At 40.6% G+C, this 24,111-nt stretch overlaps 1 protein-coding gene across 2 annotated transcripts in view; it reads left to right on the top strand.

Moving 5' to 3' along the window:
• Positions 1-24,111, top strand: part of LOC147226282 (transcription regulator protein BACH2-like) — a 44,285-nt gene that overhangs the window by 16,785 nt on the left and 3,389 nt on the right. The window contains exons 2-4 of one of the 2 annotated variants that reach the window (XM_086160331.1): positions 11,888-12,170; positions 15,619-17,001; positions 23,382-23,588. In XM_086160331.1, the coding sequence (XP_086016457.1) occupies positions 11,904-12,170; positions 15,619-17,001; positions 23,382-23,588 (1,857 nt within the window). In that variant the 5' untranslated portion in view covers positions 11,888-11,903. Of the gene's footprint in view, positions 1-11,886; positions 12,171-15,618; positions 17,002-23,381; positions 23,589-24,111 lie in introns of those variants that run through there. The other variant, XM_086160332.1, reaches the window with a different exon arrangement.

Here is a 24,111-nt window from a genome sequence, read left to right as displayed (position 1 = left end):
CCATGACAGTTCTATCTGCTCATCTCCTTATCTGAGAACTACACTTAGAAGCAACAGCACTCTGTTGTGGCAATAAATCAGAACTTAGTCCAAAAGATATGGTTGCATATCTTCTTTTATCACCTAAAGTACTGTCATTATTCTCACTTCTTAATCCACAAGTTTCCGACTGATCTCGCTTTAGCATTTTATCAGGGAACTGTTTGTTGACTGCAAAGTATATACTGGTATATTAAGTCCTCAGCACCTGGTGAAGCACCAACATAAGAAAGTGAATGGATAATCAAAAAAATATTGACTGAAGCAGACTTGCAAAAACAAAAAAAGGGATTATTTTGAGAAAATCAGACAAGTTAAGCTGTAATGTGTTCATGAAGCAAACTCAGATAATGATGATATTGCAGTTAAGTTGACAAAAAAATTCTCTAGCACACAAGAAAGACAGTGAGACAGAATATAATATTAGAAGATGGGAAGCCCAAACAGGCCATTTTAAAAATAGTAACTGCAAAAGAAGATCCAACCGTGGGCCTGAGTAGAGCCGGTAACTACAAGTTACCAGAGCTGTCATTGACCTGGAGGTCCTGTAATAGACCCATTGAGCTGAATGTACCCAACATCAAGGTCAAAAGTAATCTGACACCATTTCAAAGAATGGTAAGTAATGAGTGAGACAGAAGAAATTTCTTGGATTGTAGAAGTGGAGGGTAGTGTCTTTCGACTGATGAATGTAGAGCTCCTTCAAAAAAAAAAAAAAAAAAATTGCAATTAATTTACCATCAAAATCTTGGTTGAATAAGAGAATAGGGACCAACTCATCAATGACTTGACTGGGAGACAGCTTCCTTCACTTTAATGAGATTACATCCCTCACTGTGCCCAAGAAGAAAGTCAGAAAGTAGTCATTATAAAATCTTCTTTCAGATAATTTCAGCTTAATAAAAACAAAAACTGGTCTACAAACACAATGACAATTAAAAAAAGGGTAACTTTATAATCTAGGTCATTTTATATTTGGACAAATATTTGGACAAATATATTTAGCAAACACACAGCCATACACAAATGAGTAGAGCTGTGTAACTGGAAAAATCATGTAGACATCATATGGTTGATCCAAAAAAATTAACTCTGTAAACACAATAGATGATTAATTGCACCCATAGTTAAAAACTGACTGCATTTGTGCTCCCTGGTAGACCTTGCTGAAGCGATTATAGCTAACAAAGAGACTGTTAGACACTCAAATGTAGTGTACAGAACAAAGACCTATTGGTAAGGGGAATCATGGTCATGTCTATGTGGACTTGTAGGATAAAGTGGGTGAATGTATTGATGGAGGGTCATGGTGGACGCTAGAAGCAAAGTAGTTGGGTCAGCAATTCAGGATGTATAGATTGTAACTTAATCCTTGGTTAAATGCAACCTCTAACACACATATTACCACCACTCCCCTCTGTTCATATCAACATGTCTTTCCTCCACTTGCCACCCTCCAACCCCTACCAGTCCATTTGCTGCTCATCATCCCTCACTCCTACATCATGCCGTTTGCCCTTCACACACATGCAGGAGTCCTCTGACACATGATCACTCTGTCAAGAGAGCTGGCTTCATGCCTGAGGGATGAAGAGGTTTCATTTGCACTAAATCCAATTGCACTTGACAATACTAGGATGAGTTATACAGGGTGGAAGGAGGCTGAGGGCTGAGCAAACACTGCTATCTATGACCTCAGAGGTCATTTATCAGGGTTTCAATGACCACAGAGCAAGCAAAGGACTGCTTTACTAACAAAGACTCATTGTCGAACAGGAGATGCTGATGTCATAGCCATATATTTCCGGAGCATAGGAACTCCCAAAGGAGGGCCCTGGTAATGAAGCCAGCACTTGGCACTATCTTTAGCTGTGAAATGCTTTGAGGAATTCTCTTCTCAACTTTCAGCTTTATTTATTTGCAGGAGTTTAATCAGTGAATGGATTGTGTTTTTTACCTCATACATCATCAGTTAAAATCACTCAAAGTGACCTTGACGATGAAAGCATCAGAGGATTCCTGGATCCATCCTCCTGTTGTTATACTTGGTGGCTCTACATGTTGCACATCGAGATGGCAGGCACCCTGAGGCACCCTAAGGCCTATCTCTAAGGACACAGACTCACAATAACAGGACATTTTGAAATATTGCACATAGTAGTATAAATTGCTGTTTAAGACTCTTTGGACTTTTTTAAATCATTATGATAATTGTATTATCTCTTACCGTATACTTTTTCAAAGCCCAATGGAGATTATAAAAGATCATTCAAAATTAGATCTGTCAAAAAATTGTACAAACATATTAGTACATGCACAAGTTTGAATGTAAACAGCACTTCCACTTGCTATAGTGTTGGGTTTGTGTTAAGTTGAAGCAGAAGTATGTCTCAATCGCAAAAATTTAGCTGAAATACAATAACCGAAATTAGTCATTATGATCTTGATGAGCACTGAACAGAGGCAATCAGAAGATAAATTGTCTTGCAATCTGGATTTTTTTGTTTTGTCCACTCTTTGCTTATATTTTTTCTGCTGATTTACTACTCCTATTTTCATTCAGTTCCTCCTTTCATCACTTGATTTTTTCTATATATAATTGAGAAAATGTCATGAGTAAAGTGGTAGTTAGTTAACTTATTAACTTATAAGTCAGCATCATTTAATATAAATAAATATATATGTATATTTTTTTCTTAAAGTTTCTGTAGATAGTAAAACCCAAACTTTTTCAGTATTCAGTAAACATGTTGGTCATTTCACATTAAAATGTACATGTTTACAAATAGGTTTTATTCTATTTAAAATACAGACCTGTGAAATGTTAAGTTACCTGGAATAATGACCATTAAAACCAGATATTACTACTATAACTTTGGCTCCACCTTATTATTTTTACAGCATTTATACTTAATTGTCATAATAATTGTAATTTGGGGATTTTCCTTTTGTCTCAGACTACTTAATTTACAGTCATAAGTGCACATGTGGTGTTATTTTAAGTGAAGTGGGATGGACAGTCCAGCATGCAGGAATATTCAAACAAGTGTAAGATGGCGTCATCTGAGCAAAGACAGTATCACACTTACTGTATTCAGGTCCCATTTCTTTGTTTCTCAGTTTCCTCTTGGTCCCAAAGGTCATTATGTGGCACTTATAAGTCTTCATGAAAGACAGAAGCTGGAAAAGCTGGCCAGTGATACTTAGAAGAAAATAATTGTGACCAGTTCTTATCACGTTCTCGAATTCTATATCTCAAAATATGTATGTGTTGGCGCACACACACACACATACACACTCACGCTTAGAGGGTATACAGTACATGTATGTGCACTATGCAGTATACCCCACAGACTCCATCAGAAATAAGACATAATCAGGGCAGGGAGAAAAGTAGGACATAGTGAAACCAGAACATCCCCCCCAACACACACACACACACACACACACACGCACACACACACACACACACACACTTTCTGTAACTATGGTGAATTATTAGTGTTTGTTAATTAATGTGTGTGTGTATGTGTGTGTGTGTGTGTGTGTGTGTGTGTGTGTGTGTGTATTTAGGGTCTAGAGCATTGCTGTTCCTGTGATGAATAATTCACTCCTGGATGTTTCTACTGTGCCTGTAGGGCTTTGTGTGTGTGTGTGTGTGTGTGCGTGTGTGCGTGTGTACATATGTGTGTGCTTGCGTGTTTCTGTGGCCACCTTTGCTCACTCTATTTCTCAAGGGTTTGCATGTCCTTAGATGAGGCTGTTTGATTGATGCCTCTGCCAACTTGAATGTAGGCTAAGAGAGCAAGGTTCTGATGAGGGTAAAGTGCTGAGCATCCAGGACAGCTGTGCTATATGGAGAACTGGCAGTGCTACTTGGACTGGACTAAACTCCTGGACAGACTATAAGATAAGATAAGATAAGATAAGATAAGATAAGATACAATAAACTTTTTTGATCCCCATCGGAGATTATAACAGATTATAAGTATCAAATAAATATGAATATAAATATAAATAGAGAGACTATTAGAAAAACCAAGAGACATCCCAAAATAAATAGGCAGCTGAGAGAACAACAGCAATAACATCAAGGAAGACAGTATGGGTGAAAGTAGACAACCAAAACTAAACATAAACAGTGTGACAATAGCAATGATAAGAATAAAATATATAAACAAAAATAGGCAGGAAGTGAGTGGGCTAAGACCGAAAGGATAAAAAACACAACACAGTCAGGGCATGACAAATGAATGAATGGGTTAGGTTGTGAATGGGGTGAGGTTTTGAGGTTGTAGTAGCACTGATGCACCTCTGGCTGGTCAGAGTTGTCTGCTGGCTGTGGGCACAAAAGAACGTCGAAAGGGTTCAGTTCCGCATCAGGGTGAGATGAACCGTTGGCTGAAAGAGCTGCCCATCAGCCACAACTCGCCATGCAGGGGATGGGAAGGATTGTTCAGGATAGATCCCAGTTTGTCCTTCACCCTCCCCTCTGCCACTGATTGGAGATGGTCCAGGTTCAGTCCCACCATCGTGCAGGCTTTCCTCACCAGCTTGTTGAGCCTGTTGACCTCACCAGTCCTGGCAACCCCCAACCAGCACGATACAGGGAAGAAGAGTGCGCAGGCTACCAATGGCTACCAATGGAGTCCACCACAGACGCCAAAAGACCTCAGTCTCCTAAAGAAGAACATCTTGCTCTGACCCCTCGTGTAGAGTGGATCTGTGTTGTGTGTCCAGTCCAGTTTATTGTCAGTGTGGAACCCAAGGTACTTGTAGGAGTTCACTGTCTCCACCCCGTCACCCTGGATGGTGATTGGTACCTGTCTCCTAAGATTCTTCTGGAAGAATCACAACCACCCCCTTGGTCTAGGCGATTTTGAGTAGGAGGTGGTTCTGGTTGCTCCATTCGCAACAAAACTAAAAATCAGATCCCTGTACTTCTCCTCGCCGTCATTGTTGATGCATCCAACAATGGAAGAGTCATGTGAGAACTTCTGGACGTGGCAGGAACTGGAGTTGTACTGGAAGTCAGAGGTGTGCTGCACGCCACGGCCTTGGAAACACTGGCATCCACCCTGACATGCTGCGGCCATCCTGTGAGGTGGTCCAGAATCCAGGTAGTGATGTCAGGATGTAATTGTGTACTCAGCAGCTTGTCCTTGAGGAGGGAGGGTTGGAATCTGTTGAGGGCACTGTTTTCTGTTTTGCCTGTTGATTTGGTTTCAGGGGTGATGTATTATACTGGCTGTTCAACCAGGAAACATTGAAAGGATTTGTTGTAAGTGTTTGTGACATAGACAAAAAACACTACTTATTAGAGTTTAAATACAGAAGCTGTACTCTGTTGGTAACCCTTTCATTAGAAACTAAGCTCCCCAAAATGGAGATGCATCCCATGAAGAGACACTGACAGTAATATTTAAAGCTCACAAACTTGCTTTTGTTCTGAGCTTGAAATGAACAACTCTGCTTTGAAAAATACCTGCAGGAGTTGACAAAATGTGGCCATATAATGGTATTTAAAACTTTTAAAGTGGCACCAAGACTGTTTTTGGTGCAGAGGCAGTGAGGCCCAGACCTCCCTCTCCCCCATTACATGGTCCAACATTCCCAGGTCAGCCTGGAGACATAGTCTCTCCCGCGTGTCCTGGGTCTTCCCCGCCATCTCCTCCGCGATGGACATGCCCAAAATACCTCCCCCTGGAGGCGTCCAGGAGGCATTGTGACCAGATCCCCAAGCCACCTCATCTGACTCCTCTCCATGCAGAGGAGCAGCAGCTCTACTCCGTGTTCCTCCCTATCTCACCCTATCTCTAAGGGAGAGTCAGGCCACCCTACAGAGGAAACTCATTTCGGCCACTTGTATCCGCGATCTTGTTCTTTCGGTCACTTATCACAGCTCGTGACCATAGGTGAGGGTGGGAACGTAGCTTGGCCAGTAAATTTAGAGCTTTGCCTTTTGGCTCAGCTCCCTCTTCACCATGACAGACCGGTACAGAGTCTGCATTGCTGCAGACACTGCACCGAACGCCTCCATTTTGTGCAGAACTTCTACCCCGACCCATAGTGGGCATTCCACCTGTTTCCTGTTGAGCACCATGGTCTCAGATTTGGAGGTGCTAATCCTCATCCCGGTTGCTTCACACTTGGCTGCAAACCATTCCAGCAAGAGCTGGAGATCATGGCCTGATGAAGCAAACAGAACCATAATCTGCAAAAGGTAGAAACTCAGTCCTGCAGCCACCAAACTGAATCCCCTCGACGCACTGACTGAGCCTCGAAATTCTGTCCGTAAAAGTGATGAAAAGAATCGGTGACAAAGGGCAGCTTTGGCGGAGTCCAACTCTCCCAGACAATGGCTCCTACTTACGACTTGCAATGTGGCATTAGCTCCGACAACAATCATACAGGTACCGAAAAGCCCGTATGACAGGGTTCGGCACCCCATACTCCGGAGCCCTACCCCTACAGGATTTCCTGCGGGACACAGTCGAGTGCCTTCTACTGGTCCATAAAACACATGTAGAGGGGTTGGGCAAACTCCCACGCCCCCTCGAGAACCCTGCCAAGAGTGTAGAGCTGGTCCGTAGCATCCAGAGCATCAAGGGCCTTGAGGAACCCGGGTGGACCTCATCCACCGCCAGATGGGCCCCGCTTCTGATGAGCTTTTTGACTGCTTCAGCAACTTCAGCCCTGGAATTGGCTGTGTCCGCTCTGGAGTCCCCTTGCTCTGCTTCCTCATTGAAAGGCGTTTCAACAGGTTTGAGGAGGTCTCGGAAAGGTATTCTTGCCACCGATCTACAACGTCTCGAGTTGAGATCAACAGCGCCTGGCTCCCATTGTTGATGGAGCACTGCTTCCTCCTCCTGAGCCACCGGATGGTGGACCAGAAACTCCTGAACACCCACTGGAAGTCATTCTCCATGGTCTCCCGAACTCCTCCCATGCCCAAGTTTTTGCTGTCAGCTGTCTCCAGAGCCCCACAAACCAGAAAGGCCCAATAGGACTCCTTCTTCCAGTTTGATGGCATTCCTCACTGCTGGGGTCTAGCACCGGGTTCGAGGGTTGCTGCCCCGACAGGTGCCGACCGCCTTACAGCTGCAGCTTTGGTCTGCCGCCCCAACAGTGGAAGCCCATTCGGACTCAATGCCCCCCCCCCAGGACTTTGTTGTGGTTCCTCCGGAGGTAGGAGTTGAAACTCCTTCTGAAAGGGGACTCTGCTAGACTCCAGCAGACCCTCACATTACGTTTGGGTCTGCCAGGTCTGACAAGCATCCTCCCGCACCATTGGAGACATTGCGGCAGACGATCGATTTAATTTAATTCAATCACAAATTGACTATCAATTATTTCTTCCCAGGGGGCAAACCTGTTAACAAACAAGGTGAAGTCATAGATTATATTATGTGTTAAGTGTATTCAGATATTATTCATATCAAGTGTATGGTTCTGGATTTTGTACATTTTTGTGATTGATATACTTCTCCATTTTAATAATCTCGTACTTGATCAGCCGAGACCTGGGTTCACAACAACCGCCATTGGTACCGATGACCTACAGGGTACCAGTGGAAACTGGACTACTGTTGGTTGAAGAAGGATAGGAGAAAGGTGTGTTTGGAAGCAGAGAGAGAAGAAGAAAGGCAAGAGTCCGGGACTAAGAATAGGACTTTGAATATCAGTACTGTGACAGGACAAGGTAACGAGTTGGTTGAAATGATGCAGAGAAGGAAGGTGGATATACTGTGCATCCAGAAGATCAGGTGGAAAGGTAGTAAGACGAGAACAGGCCTCGCCAACCTGTTTCTCCCGAGCCGCACATGGCTCTTAAGTTCATTTCGAATTTTGTCTTTGTGTGTTTTTACTTGTGCTATCGCGGCCGCTCCAGCGTTCTCCGCACATAGCAAAAACCCCCCACACAACCACAAAAATCAACATGAACGTAAGAGCCGCATGTGGCTTTGGAGCCACAGATTGGCCAGGCCTGGACCAGAAGCTTAGGAGCAGGCTTTAAGTTGTACTATCATGGTACTGACAGGAAGAGAAATGGAGTAGGAGTTACCTCAAAGGAGGAGTTTGCGAGGAATATTCTGGAGGTGAAAAGAGTGTTAGATAGACTTATGAGTCTGAAACTGGAAATTTAAGGTGTGATGCTCAATGTTGTTAATGGCTATACCCCACAGGTGGGATGTGAGTTAGAGGAGGAGAAATTCTGGAATGAGTTAGATGAAGTGATTCAGATTATTGTGGTAATTGGTGCAGACTTCAGAGGGCATTGTTAGGTCCCTGTCTAGGGCTGTGAGACCACATAAAAGGTTGGAAACAAAAGTATGCAGACACAAGTTACAGAGATATAGCGAGTATTTATTAAGTGCACACAAAAAAACACAATAGAAAGTATAAAGTGCTTGGCTCCTAGCATCTCCCTCCTGGAATGACATCATGGCCAGCATTAAAAGGCCAGCACCCTTGCCAGGACCAATAGGGAACTGCAATCAATTACCAAAACGCTCTCAGCTGCTTGGAACTACCTGTAACACATAAATATGGAAAACAGGGCCACAGAAGACAACGCCCCAAAACAAACAGATGGGCAGATTTGGTGTACAGGATTGGAATGCAGAGGAACAGATGGTGGTAGACTCTGCAGAAAAGGATGGAAGTGGCTTTAGTGAACCCTTTTTTCCAGAAAAGATAGGAACATAGGGTAACTTGTAAGAGCAAAGGCTGGAGCACACAGGTAGACTACATCATATTTAGATGAGGTAATCTGAAAGAGAACAGTGACTCCAAAGCAGTTGTAGGTGAGAGTATAGCCAGACAGCACAGGATGGTGGTTTGTAGGGTGACTCTGGTGACAAGGAAAATTAAGAGGACAAAGGCAGAGCAGAGTACAAAGTGGTGGAAGCTGAAAAGGGAGGAGTGTTGTATGATTTTCAGGGAGGAGTTGAGAGGCTCTGGGTGGTCAGGGAATGCATGATGCCCTGGTGACTGAATTGCACTTTTTGTAAGTCGCTTTGGATAAAAGCGTCTGCCGAATGACTTTAATGTATGGCAATGTGATATTATTTTATCACTTTGATGCAATGGAAGAGTTAAGTCCTTCCTTCTCCTCACTGTTAATTTCAGATTGGTAATTGTGGATATCAGTTGGCTGTCGGTCAGCTCGGTCTGTTTCCCTCCACTCATATTAAAGCACAGTTCAGACAAGATGATGAAACCACTGGCAATGCCTTGTTTACCAAAGCTCCTCAACAGTCTCAGAACACTTTAGCCAGAGGCTTGAGGAGGGAAACAAACAGAGAACTATAGTTTTAATTGACAAAGACCCTGTTCATTCAAAAGAGGGGATGTGAAAAGCATTTCTGTGCTTTCAATGGAATTTCAGTTCTTGAAATCAGTACTGACCACAGAGCCCCCCCCTGGATACACACCATACTCTCAAGCCAAATAAACACACTAAATAACACAAACTACTGGATTGCTGTTGGGTTTTCAGTCATTTTGGCAGTACATTGCAATTTTAAAAGGTGTAGAAATAACGTTTGCCATCTACTTTTATTGAAATTTCCCACCTGTGCAATGATTAAAGGAATATTTTATTCTATTCTATCAATTCTCGATTTGGCATAGAGCTTGACAAAGGGCTTGAATTAATATCTGAAAAAAATAACAAGGAGTTGCATTGAGACCACAAAGGTATGCCTGTGAAAGTGACGAATGTCGTCTGAATGAATGAATTCTTACTGACCTCCATCGAATTGAATCACACTTACAGGATCTTGGGTTTGCTTTCTAGTGAATGCTGTGTGGTGCCTTTCTGTCACCAAATACAGCTTTCCAAGGAATCGGGCTGATTTGGTAGTAGGTATTTTCAAATAACAAAACTACAGCAAGACACCTTGCCGCCTACTGAGTTCAGTAACTTTTCATTTCAAAACATTATCCAAGGCTACATTGTTTCTGACTTTTGTTTTATTAAAAAAATAACTTTTGAAATGTGTAATCAAGTCCCATCTGTATCTGATTTTGTAAATTTTATCTGTCATAACTTCATCCCAAACCACGATGTTTTCCAACCAACCATTTACCACATATACTCCACCAGAACTTGATATTTGATAACAATATTTGATAATTTAGTTCAGATGGATGTCTCAAGAAGAAAAGATCCCTATCAGGTCAGCATTTGCATTTTTTCTACTGTGATGAGTTGTTACTTTACCACTTTTATGTGTGTTGAGCAGATAATATAATGTCAAAGCTGTGGCTCTTTAATATATTCAAGCAGGAGTAGGCTGAGACTTTCACAGAACAGAATACTCTTTGGGTATGGGTGTTATTATTTGGAAAAAGAGGGGAACAGTTGATATGGCTGAGTGTGAAGTGCTACTTCAGAACAGAGCCGCTATTTTTAACCTTAGACAGAAGAATGAAGTAAAACTAATAGGCTAATAGAGTAATAAAGCAAATGCCTTTATTAAGTTTTAACGTCACATGGAGAATAGCTGGAGTAATATTAACACAGCAATACAAATGGTTAATGGTGGTGGGGAGGTATGCGCTAGTATCACAAAAGCAGAGAATGGTATGAGACAGAATTTGCCCCTGAAGGGGAACAAGAGATCATCTATGATTGCTGAGGTGAAATGCCTGATGGCCGTAGGGAGTCCAACCAGTACAGTATTGCAGCAACCCCCCCAGTGCAGGGCTCTGCCTCTCCCAAAGCCATGAGTCAGCAGAAAGCAGCCCCCCCAGTTCTGTGTGCGCGCACACACACACACACACATACACACACACACACACACACACAGCCCAGGGCTGATAAGACAGACTGCATGCTCAGCTGTCTGTGTCGGGGGCTTTATGTACAAGAGCAATGAAATGAAACATAATGAAATGCCTCTGGATAGGGCTGCCTAAAATCAATATGGAGGGGCGCTTTATATCTATTTAGCAATTTCTTTAAGATCCATCTATCTCTGTTATTTCCACACACGTGTTTGTATTGTACACTGTTACAAATAAAAGTAAACCATGCTATCAATGGAGTCTTCGCAAAATCTTACACAATTGAAATATGTATACATATATATGTATTACTACTATTTATAATATTTTTCAATGTGTGCGAATATGAGACACTACAAACCCTGATATTAATTTGAAATGCAATCAGTTTGTACAGAAGTACCTGCATGTCCTGTGCCTTGTATACTCTGCCTGATAGAGGGTGAATATGATACACTCTTTGTTGCAGTCACAGATGTAGCTTTCACTGGTTCAAGGAGCACCCTAAATCCTGTAGTAGCAGTAGCTTGGATATACAAGATTTAGATCTAATGTAAAGTATCATTGAGATAATTATAGAATAACTGTTTTGATATCCTGCTAGATTAACCATATGACTCATTGTGGCAAAAAATTGAAAAAATTCAATCAACGAATAAGTTACATAGCAAGAGACAAAGCCTCTGTTGTAGAAATTACATTTCTTCGTAGAATTGTATGAGAAATTTATTTGATTTGATCAGATTAATTTTTTAACAAACTTCCAGTAATAGCTCGGTATGCAGTTGTATTGATTACTTTAATATGGCCAAATTTAATCAAATGAAATCAATGCGTCTTACTTAGTTAGGACTTATCGTTTGATTAAAACTGAGAACTTTAATTGAAATCTGAAAATAACAACAGTTTCAACTTATGAATAAGAATATGTTAACACCTGTCAAATGAAAATAAATATGGTAGTATTGACCAGGTATGCAGAGATTGCTCTTTGTAGTTAATTGGCATGTTTTCCTCCTCTCTCTTTCTCTCTCTCTCTCTCTCCTGTCTCCAGGGCCCTAGAGGGAGTGATGTCGGCAGGCGAGGATCGGGACGGTGAGGTGGCAGCACCAGTATACGTGTATGAGTCCAAGGTCCACTGTGCCAATGTACTGTTGAGCCTGGAGGAGCAACGGCGCCAGGGCATCCTGTGCGATGTGACATTACTAGTAGAAGGCAGGGAGGTGCGAGCACACAGGGCTGTTCTTGCTGCAAGTAGCCGCTACTTCCTCCAAGTCCTTCTAGGCCACAGTGGGCCACCAGGAGAACCAGAGCCCATCATTAACCTGCCTGACAAGGTAAAAGGTTCCCTTCCTATCCCCTCTTCTATGGTTATTGGGGTAAATGCAAACGGCCATTGAATCATTAGATTTGATTGGGCAGAAGATATAAAATATGTGAAAGCCCTTGTTTCATTCTTAGCATTATCACCGTCACATTAACTATGTCTTTGTTTGATTCTGATACAGTACTCTAGTGACTGTATTGCACCCATGTTAGGTTTAAGGATATGGTGTATGGAGACTTTGTGTGTTTTGGTTTAGTGTTTGAAAACGATGTATTAGCGCACCAAATAGAGGAGCATAAATAAACCTTGAAATGAATCATGAATAAGAATACCTACAGGCAGCTTGTCTGATCATATGAAAGCAATTTTCAATTGCATCTGTGTAACTTCTAGAAGGGATCCAAGAATCCTGACTGCAGAAATACTTTACAAGGACCTTCAGGGTCTGAATCGTGATACAGGCAGAAGATCAGTTTATGCTTGATGAGCTTGTTTTTGAATCAGCTATGATCTTGAAATAGATCCGCCTTGTTTCAATAAACACTAATCAAGGAAGAGCTTGAGTGCCTGGGACAACCATGTCAATGCTTGAATAACGCAGTCAACTGCCAGTGTCTGATGATGTTTACATTAAAGAATGCATATTAATCAGTGGGCAGTGCCGTTTTATCATTTTTCAGTGGTACCTTAGGAAAAAAAATGTTATTGACGCTTATCATCGATCCATAACTCCTCATCTGTGAAAGCCTTGGTTGTGGAAGGGCAGAATTATGATAGTGTTTACATACTGCTGGGCAGGTGTTTCGACAAAGGGATGTGGTTACTTTAACCTTTGTTGGATAAATGAGGTTGGAAGAGAAGGGGTCGTATTAATGCAGTGAGACAGTATGTTGATCAAATTGATCTGTTTCTGAAAACATGTCGGCCATGAATTTTAATGGTTTCACCACTAAAGCTGATCAGGGAACTGCTCATGATCCCAGTGGCTAATATTACCATATAATGCTCCAGATCTGTCATTGTGATTAATATGTCTCTATGTCTCTATCTACCTTACAGAGAGAAAACATGAAAGCCCCCTACCATTTTCACACAATAAACACCCTATTTTACAAAGGTCAATAACACAGGTTTAGATATAAATTCAATATTTGAATGCAAAAAACAAATTTTATTACTGCAAAGGACTATTAAAGAGTAGTTAATTATCTTGAATATACAATTTTCTGTTGCCAGTGTTGCGGTCAGATCCAACTGGGGGGGCAATGGAAGACAGATTTAGGACATGCAAGAAGGTTTTTTTTTTTTTTTTTTTTTTTTTTTTTTACAAATCAATGTAAATAAATAAAATAAGACATTACCGAAGCAGCAATAGCTTTTAAAATTAGAACTATGACCTAAAATGTCCCCCAGCAAACAGTTCACTAATACAGTGAATAAAGAATTAAAATAAGGTGTTTGATAAATGCAAACAAAAAAAAATAGAAAAATGTTGCGAGTACATATTCTACGTATATTATTAAACGCATATAGCTTGCTGCTTTCGGTTAGCATAAGGAGCGGCTGGACGCCATTTGAAATATAATACAATGGAAAGGAGGCAGCCATAGAGGAAGGTCAGACTTCTGTAGAAATTGCTCGGTTGCTGCGTGCTGCTGGTTTTCTATGAATGAAGCTCTGTTAAAGTCGCTTCGTAATGTCCCTCGGACTGCATTCTTCCTCCCTGCTGCAGTCTCTCTCCTGCTGATGAAACCTTAAATGTCAGGCACTCTGCAGTAATGTCCAGCCTCTGTTCTGAAATCCAGTGTAAAGGGTATTTCTTTTTATTTCTAAAACCCCATCCCCAATTTAGCACCTATAAACTGGAATAGTTTATCAGATTAGCCAAATTGTACTATTATCAGTGGCGCTGCTTAAACCTGGATACTGCCTCAGTAAGGAGAGTACAACTCAGCACTTTTGTTCCTTTGATTTCAAAAATGGCCACAAATCCATATTAACCGTTCCCTATGGTCTGTTAGATTTGAAAGGTTTCACTAAGTTAACCCATCACTTACATTCAATGCTGACCTGCAAAAATAAGCTACAGAATATTGATGGTGTGATGATACTGTCTAAATGAGAAGAAAACAATTGACCATTAAATAGCTTGAGTGAAAATAAAAAGGATATTGTATATTAAGTGGTTGAAATATTTATTGATCGTTCTCATCTATGTTCCCTGCAATCACACTGGTAGAAGAGCAGAGTAGAGCCTTTCCTGCATTCCGTATCTGCAGATGTGTTTCTGCACAGGAGGCAGCAGCTGCTGATGCTAGCTGAAAATAGGCTTACATGCACACAAGCTCTTCCATACACACGCACACAAGCATGCGCAACAAACACACATTTTCATGTACACAAAGACACACACATGAACACACAGAGTAACACACTGAACATCTCTTTATACACACACTTGAAGAAAACCACTGTAAGGAAGCAGAAAAAAGACAGCTGAGATGAAATGAGAAGGACGGTAGAGGATATACTGGGAATTAGGTACAATTTTCAGTGAAATGGATGGGCTTGGGCTAAATGTAGTTTTACTTCATTTGTAGTTCACCAACTTATTTGGCTGTTATTTGTAGTATTTCTGCAAAATCATAATATATTGTGGGCTAATCATGTAATGGTTTAATTAGTGGTGGCAGGCAACCTGGTTATATTTAAAGTTAGCTTTTCTATGTCATTTGCTGTCATGATCATCCACAGCACATCATATCAAGCGATTTCTATCAAACACCTGAAATGAAATTTCTCCAAGGTTCCATGATATAGAGGCAGGAATCCACACAGAAGTACCCACTCTGACAAACAATCTGGATGAAAGAAATCATACAAAGGCCTTCCCTTTGGTATCCATGTTGCATTCACTTTTATTACCATAGGTGATGTTTATAGGCTCAACGTGCACATGTGTCGAATTTTATCATTTAATCCTTTTGGGCATAAATGATGTACTGTATCATTCTAACATGAAAGTGCTATCAATCATAATGCAAAGGGATCCGTACAATGCAGGGAATTCATACAGCTCAGAAAAAGCAACAAAATTGACAAAAGTGTTTTGTGCCTCTGTTATTTGACCTCCGCCCCATTAATACAATACAAATTTAGATTGCAAAAATGTTTTAAAGGGTATTGAAAAACGTTGTCACATCAAGGCCAAAGAAATTAACCAACAAAGTATTAAACCATCAAACTTGATTAAACTACATTGATGACACAGTGTGGCTAACATCAAACAAAAAAAATCAAATGTACAAAGAAATAGATTGTTTAATGAATAGAATAATAATCATGTGATGTGTCAATTATGATCAAATATTGATATGATCATGAAACATAGAGTATTTTAAGTCATCTTCCCTATCCCTAACCATAAAACTGACTGAAATGTTCTCTTACCTCTTCAGGTGACTGCGAAGGGTTTTGCCCCATTGCTTCAGTTTGCCTACACAGCCAAGCTAATTTTAAGCCGGGAGAACATCCATGAAGTCATCCTCTGTGCGGAATTTCTGGGTGTTCACAATTTGGAAGACTCTTGCTTCCGGTTCCTTCAAGCCCAGCTACAGAATGACAGCCAACAGATTAGTAATGGCAAGGAGGAGTATGATGATGATATGGGCAATGACACAGTCTTTAATAATGACACACCATACTTGGCTGAATCCGGAGAGAGCAGGCAGCAGACCAATCATGTAGCACATACTGCACCACTTCCCACTGGCCTTCCTCAATGCCCAAAGTACAGGAAATATCAGTATCAGCACAATGGAGAAACTCCTCACAGCGATGACGATGGCATCATGGCCAACCATACCTCAGTCAGCCCTGTGAGCTCACAACTGGCAGACAGCAGTGTAGCCACACAGACACTCCTCACCCCCTCCAGAATCAAAGAAGAACTTTTAGAGTTTGAGGAGGAAGGAGAAGACAGGAATGGATACAACCCAGAGCTCTGCACTGAGGAGGTGCTGGAGATGGAATTGGAGGTAGAAGGGGTGCCGTTAGCAGCTGAGCATTCTCCGAGCAGCAGCTCGCCCGCTTCTTGCTTGCGCTCCTACCTCCAGAGAGGAGGGCTAGATCTCAGCGACATGCCAAACAGCACCATTCAGCAGCTTCTTACCAACAGACTGTCCCTCAGTCACTACAGGGAAGTAGTCAAGGACAGGCACAAGGACAAAAGGGAATCACTGGTACCAGCAACACTCACTGGCATTAGCAGGAACTTGGAAAGGCCAATGTCCAAAGCATCTTCCTCTAAACAAGAGGTTGAGCTAGACAGACGAAGTGTCATTTTCTCGTCAGCAGCAGGTGAGCAGCAAATGCTGGCTCATTCTTACGTGGATGAAAAGTTCAGAGAAAAGGTCTCAAACCTGATGCAGGTTGATGCCCCTTCCTCAGGCAGGTCATGCCTCACCACGAGTTGCCCTGTCCCCATTAAGACATCCACCCACTCCCCTGCTCTTTCTGAACCCAGAACTCAGACCTCCAGCTCCCGATCCTCGTTTTCCCACCCAGAGGATGCGGGCAGTGGCGGTTCGCCTTCCAGCCTGCCACAGTATGACTGCTCCTTATCCCCACACTCTGGCTCCATTTCTGGGCTGTCTCAGCGGCTGGCTGGGGTTGTGGAGCAGAGGAATTCAAACAGTGGAGATGTTGTTTTTTCTCAGGGTTGCACCAAAATCAAAAGTGAGCAGGGATTTGGTGCCAGCGGTGGAAACTCCAGCGATGAATCAGGTTCTTTCTCAGAAGGAGACAGCGAAAGTGGCATCAGCAGAGTCTCCGGCCCTGAGGTTTGTATAGCAGACTATTATTCTTTGACATAGGTAAACCTGTTTGGTATGCTATAATAAGGCTTTGTTGTCTTTGCTGCTGTCACCACATAGGTAGTGAAAGGTTTAATTCCTTTTTCTTCATCACCCCATTCATATATCATGCTGTTAAAATTGGGGTGACAAAAACCATGTAGAATTTTTGAAGACCTTTGATCTTCAGTTCAATTATTTTAAGGTTTAAGCGCTATTTCTAATAATGGTACATCATAGACTTTGAAGTGACTACTGATTTTTACACACTTTTCATGTTTATGTTCTGTGCTTATCAGACATTTCTGATCAGTCAAAATGGTCCAAGATGTGAGACCACATATTTGATGTTTAATATTGCCAATTGATGCATCCATGAAAGTATAGCTCAGTGTAAAAGAAGCAAAACCAGCAACCTTGTGAAACAAATCCAAGTCTGAACAAAGACTAAGCAATGCTGCCTGTTTGCAACTGCATCAGGCAGTCCTGATGGTTGTATCACCTCATTGAGTAAAGACAAAACTCCTTAGTCTAATGAGGTGAAATCTCCAAAGGCTTCATGATATATCATCAAAATACTAAAGTCACACATTGATGTCCATACAGTTTTAAATGTATAAGGATTAACATTTTTTAAACTAAAAAAGAAATCCTTAAACGAAGTCTTAGTCAAAATCCTACTGCAGTCACCCTCATATTGTTTTCAAACACATTTGTGGTGTCTGGTTGAATGCCTCTATATGGCCCTGTGATCGATTGGTGTCCGTTCTGGGGTGGAGCTTGCTTCTTGGACATAGCAGCTGGAATGGCTTCAGACACACCGCGACCCTGAGTACAGGAAAAACAGTATAAGCGATGGATTCATGATTACAGTTATAAGTTGTAGTGAGAGAAAGGTTTTAGTTCCAAACTATGGCGAACATGAGCTAAACTACTTGTAATAGATCATTGTTAATGGTCCCAGACATCAGTCGAGCAGCAGTATCACCCCCCACTGCTTTGTCACTAACAACAGAACTCAGACACCCGCTTTGCTAGATGAAGAATGAGGGAAAGTCAAGCAGCCAGAAACCGACTGCTATCAAGTTTATAGTATAAGATTCATAACCAGTCTAAGGTGGTGGCCAATAAAAGATTGGACCCTTTTTACACATAGCATGAAAATCCTTCTTCTGTCCAGATTCTATCAAGAGACCGTTACATCTGATTACATTCAGATCACAGCATTGACGTGTGTGTCCATTGTCCACTTTTTGCTGGTCAAAAAAACAACAGCTCCCACAAAAATTGCGCCTGTTACCCGCTTCACAGAAAAAGCCTTTGCTCTCTGAGCTCACTGAAATGGCTGCGACAGTGGAGCACTATTAACTTGTTGCCGCTCACCTGAGGCAGGCAAGACTTGAAGACCAAAGCATTTTATAGAAAAAAAAATGTGATGAAGAAAGGTACCTTTCATACCATCTGCAAAAAAAACTAAAACAAATATGGATATCTTCTTCTCCTTTCGTCTTTTCCTTTCAGGGGTTGCCACAGCAAATCAACCTTCTCCATCTAACCCTATTCTCTGTATCCTCCTCTCTCACACTAACAACCTTTATATCCTCTCTCACTAAATCCATAAATCTTCTCTTTGGTCTTCCTCTAGACTTTCTGCCTGGTAGCTCCAATTCTAGTATCCATCTCCCACGATATATACTATCCCTTCTCTGTACATGACCGAACCATCTCAGTCTGGCCTCTCTGACCTTCTCTCCAAAACCTTTAACATGTGCTGTCCTTCTGACAGACTCATTCCTAATTCTATCCATCCTCGTCACTCCAAAAGAGAACCTTAGCATCTTCATCTCTCCAACTTCTAGCTCTGCCTCCTGTCTTTTCATCATTGTTACTGTCAAAACTAATATGCATATATTCACTGTAATAGATACTTATTTCACTAAAATCATTTCAAGTCAATGTTACAAATAGTAATCTAAATAAGTATCTAAATTCTACAGTATATGTACAAATTGAATTCCATGTGTCTCTCTGCACTGCTTATCAGTAGAATGACATAGCTTTTCACCATGAATTACCACCATCTCTGAGCAATAACTGCTCTTTCTTCCTCCCAAAGGACACATTTCTGTCTTAAAAGCATTGCCCTCCCGCCCCCACCCCCACCCCCTGCACACACGTAGACATCACATCAAATTCCAGGTGTTATTTACAGCCAAGGCTACACTCTTAGGAGAAACACTTCCATTGCACTCTATGTCTTAAAAGAGCTATGGGGTTACCATGGTGATACCAAAGCACATGCAGTATGTGTGGAAATTTCAATTTCATGCTCACGCTGTCTCCTCTCCTTCATATCACATACAGACCTTTATGTAATGGGGACTTGGGTACCTGCAATATGACAGCACAAATACATTTGAGTCCCCTTGCAGCTACACCAACAGAAGAGTGCAAAGACCAACCTAAAAGATTGAGTGAAATAAATACACTAATCACAATTGTATATTTCCTTTGAAATCACCTTTTTTTCTGGTGGTTTTAATGTCTTAACAGCATTTAAAGAATAACCCAAAAAAAATCAATTATCCATCAACCCAATGTGTGATAAAATCAGAATTTGAAATTGTTAAATAGATTAATTGCATTGCTTTAGTACTTTGACTAGTATATTCTTTATTTCAGCAGCCATAAAAAAGCAACACAGTGTGGCTATAAAGATAATATCTACTATCAGTCACTGTGAATAATTAACTATCTTCTGTTTAAATGTTTAACAAATTTGAATTCAGTGTTGCAAATACCTTTGATGTCCTCTGTTAAAGGAAGTACTTCATGTTTTGAAGTAAAACTATAGCTTTTGTTCTACTTAAAATCTCTGTCTGTTTATAACAATAAAGTAATAGGACAGGATTTCTTCTTTCTAACAAATTCACCCAGATGTCTGTGTGTGTGTGTGTGTGTGTGTGTGTGTGTGTGTGTGTGTGTGTGTGTGTGTGTGTGTGTGTGTGTGTGTGTCTTGTCCCACTTCCTTGGCCCGACCCAGTTGTTTCACCAACAGTACGAACACGGTCACAGCCCAGGGTGCCTGGAAGGCACGTGCATAGTGTCCTACCTATGTTCCCTTAACGTCTGCTTGCTCCATGATCATGACCTTCCACCTAACCCAACCAATTCGACCAGCATGCAATGCTCACCTCTAAACACTATTAAATGCTTTTAAGCGCTGCGTTGCAGCTTTCAGCCATCACTTCTTTCACATAAGATCACAAGTTTCCTATCAAGTGCTTTAACAGGTCGCCTACTGCACCACTAAAATAAGAGGTCTACTTTTAATCAAATCTTCATTGTATTCAACCAAAATGTTTCACGGACCAATCGTAAGCTTGATCATTCAGTCTATGACAGTGCATACTCATTTGCATTGTTATTCTGAACCATTTTATTTACATAAACAGGAGCTATATTTTTTCATCTCACCTGCAATACAGTGGTTTATCATGTCACTTCCTGAGAGGCTGGAGGCACATCACTGTGGTAATTCATTACATCTTTACATGCACACTCAAATTTCATCCTGCACACGAGCACAACAATGTGTGTCCCTGAAAAGTCGAATTCGACGTTACAACAATGTATGAGGTGAAAATTTTGAGGTTCTCTTTTGTAGTGATGAGGATGGTTACTATCAGGAATGAGTCCTTCAGAGGGACAGCACAGGGTAGATGTTATGGAGATACAGTCAAACTGTGATGTTTTAGACATTGTTGTGGAAATTTCTTTCTATTCTTAAACAGCAGAAGAGTCAGGATACACAATACTGCAACATTACTTTTATGGAGTGAGAAATACGTACAATTTAGCAGTCAATTTTACCATTACAACATATGTAGAGGAGGTACAGTGAATATATTGGAAGAAGGATGCTGAGGTTAGAACCATGAGGTCTAGAGGAAGACCAAAGAGAAGATTTATGGATGCAGAGAAAGAGGACATGAATTTTGTTGGTGTGAGGAAAGAGGATGCAGAGAATAAGGTTGGATGGAGGAAGATAACTTGCTGTGGCAACCCCTGCATGGAATGGCCGACAGGAAAAGAAGATGAAGAATAGTGTATTTTCATATCTGTTGATATGGTAAGAGCTGCTCTTGCTATCGCTATACCTGATTCATTGCTGCATTGTGAAATCTCAACACCACTGTCTAATGTTTACACAACCTAACATTCTCAATCGGGGCAGATTAATGTACAGTAGTTTGGCTCAAATTGAATCTGTATGCAAGAGTCAGCTACGAGCAACCTGTAAATATAACAATTTTTAAGAGCTCAGCTGCTTTGCCACCATGGCAAACAAAGTTGTGAAGAAGAAAATATAAATGATCACTTGTCATTAATTCATCTTATTCCGTTTCCTGAGAGCATATCACTGTAACTCAGTTAATAAGAGCTTAGCCACATTGATCTAATCTGTAAGGCTTGTCTACACATCTACACTGTCATGGTTAGATTTTTTTTTTTTTTTTTTACAATTTTGACTTCAAAACAAACTTTTAGAAAACTCCAATCTCTAAGCAATAGAATCAACTGAGACAATGTAATAATTGAAATTATTAGTAACTGGCTTGCTGTAAAAAGACTAGATTGTAATTGTTTTATTTATTTTTGTCTCCCCCCTCCCCATCATGTACCATAAGGCAATGACAGCACTAGCTTTTGGAAGATTTACTGGCTAAACCTCCTCTGGTCTAGTATCAGTTTGGTGCTGTCGGAAAGCTCAGGTCTTAGACCAAACTATATCAAGACCAAGATTTCTTTGTGTTTCAGTGGAAAAAAACATAGTTGACTTGGTGCAGACCAATGTAGAAAGCCAATACATTTTTAAAACTTGCAACGTATAAATGGCTCATTCATTTATCCTGTTATACATAAACACAGGGAATTCCATATGAAAGCTCAGAGACGAACAGTTCTTCTGTAGCATCTCATAAGGTCCTTTTTTTGTTATTTTGACATCATTTTACACCACAAAAACAGTTACAGAATGAGCCCTAACCTCACTTTACTGCGGTGTCCTCTAAGTAAGCGATGAAAGAATCAGTTCAGCCACTCTTCACATCAGGAGCAATAATTGCTTCAATTGAATTATGTTGCTTAATGTCAGTGAAAGGTAAAAGTAGCATAGGGGTATCAACTGATGCACACATTTTTAAAGCTGGAGAGGAAGAGACCAGTCAGAGAGAAATATCAGAGAGGGGGATTTATGACCATCCACAGCTCACTTTCTCATTTCAACCTCATTATGTGACTGCTCAGGCTCATGGAGCTATTTATAGAAGTCTATAGGGTAAAGGACAGGCAGTACCTAACACGCTCCACACACAGGCCCTCCTCTCCCTTGTTGTCAGTGAGGGGAATGATGTCATAGTGCTGTGCTGACTGTTGCTTTTATCAAGACAGCATGACTGTGGCAGAACAGTGCAACGTCGACCACATTCAACACTCAATTCTCTGATAGATTCGCTGAAATAATCAATAACTTGCGTACAAACAGCACAATACATCCATTAACTACTTTAATACAGATAACCAAATAGAGGAATAGATAAAAGCAGTGATGACAGAAATGTAGCCATATAAATATAATAGTGGTAAAATTGGATTAATTAAAGTTTACATCAAAATTAAATCAAGGCAAAACGTCACTGAACTATATCATAGATAAATGTGGGATTTGTTAAATTAAAGTAAATAATTTACTCAATTAAGATGCACATACAAACTAAACATAACTGAACTAAAACACAATCACAATATATATTTGTGGTAATTCAAAATATATTTTGATATTAAGTACATATAAAGTGACTTCATTGTGACACCAAGCGATAATGCTGCCTTCTACTGAACAATGTTCTTTTGATTGCTTGTTTTCATAGTTTGGTACTGACACCTAGTGGACCTGCTGCTACACTGCTCTCATTGTCTCACCCAACATTTACTGCAAGACCACAATGAAAAAAAATTATTTTAAAAACTCACATGGTAGAATATTTTTTCTGTGTTGTTTTTTGTTTGCTTTTCATAGATGCTGATATCCAAATATGTAGAGATATCCACCACAGAAATTATGTTTCTGTGAATTTTTCAAACCTATACGTTTTTGACTATTTAGTTTTTCTTCTAAATCCACATTCTTAAACTATGAGTAGTTGTGATAAGATACAGCATTTTTTTGTCATCAAAATTTTCCATTGTTTTATTCCCAGTAATTGCATAGGTATTGCACGTGGCTCACATGCAAACTGGTTTCCCTAATTTTCCAATAAAAACTCAACAAAAGGCAATTAATAAAACATCTCTGCTGCTTTTAGGTTAAGCTGCCCTTTCCTGTGGATCAAATCACCAACCTGCCCCGAAATGACTTCCAGATCCTCATCAAGATGCACAAGTTGACCTCGGAGCAGCTGGAGTTTATCCATGATATCCGTCGCCGCAGCAAAAACCGCATCGCTGCCCAGCGCTGTCGCAAGAGGAAGCTAGACTGTATCCAGAATCTCGAGAGTGAAATTCGCAAACTGGTGAGATTAAGTAACAACCATCAATATATAAAGAAAAAAAAACAGTACATGTAGGGGTCCAGTAAGAGATCCGCAGCCATATTTTGTACACATTTAAATAAAAAAAAAAAAAAAAAAAGTTTGATGTTCACAGAATGTAAGAATTGGACACAAAAAAACCACTTGGCTCAGAACATTGTAAAATTACATGGTGTAATTGTTTTAGGACCTTAATAATGGTAATTTGTATGAAAAGGAAATTTTATTATTGCTGGGAAAATAAAGTAGGATCAACCAGTTTCTGTAAACTCAAAATTCAATTTACATCCCAAACTTAGATTTTTAATTTCTTTGAATGTACATGAATGTGAAAGATATACATACTTTATATCTTCATATTTTGGCCATTAAAAAAAAGATTAATTGTCTGATACTAGCTGTGTTGCCCGTGCCGAAGTGATGTGCCCATTCCATCTCCCAAGGGCTTAGACCAAACACAACAAATGTTATGCAATTTTCCACACTCACATTAGTTGTCAGACTG

Source organism: Fistularia commersonii, chromosome 15, assembly GCF_037954325.1.
Source record: "Fistularia commersonii isolate RoL2024-O1a breed Wild chromosome 15, RoL_Fcom_v1.0, whole genome shotgun sequence".
NCBI classification, from domain to species: domain Eukaryota; kingdom Metazoa; phylum Chordata; class Actinopteri; order Syngnathiformes; family Fistulariidae; genus Fistularia; species Fistularia commersonii.
This window is presented reverse-complemented; position numbering and strand designations above follow the sequence as displayed.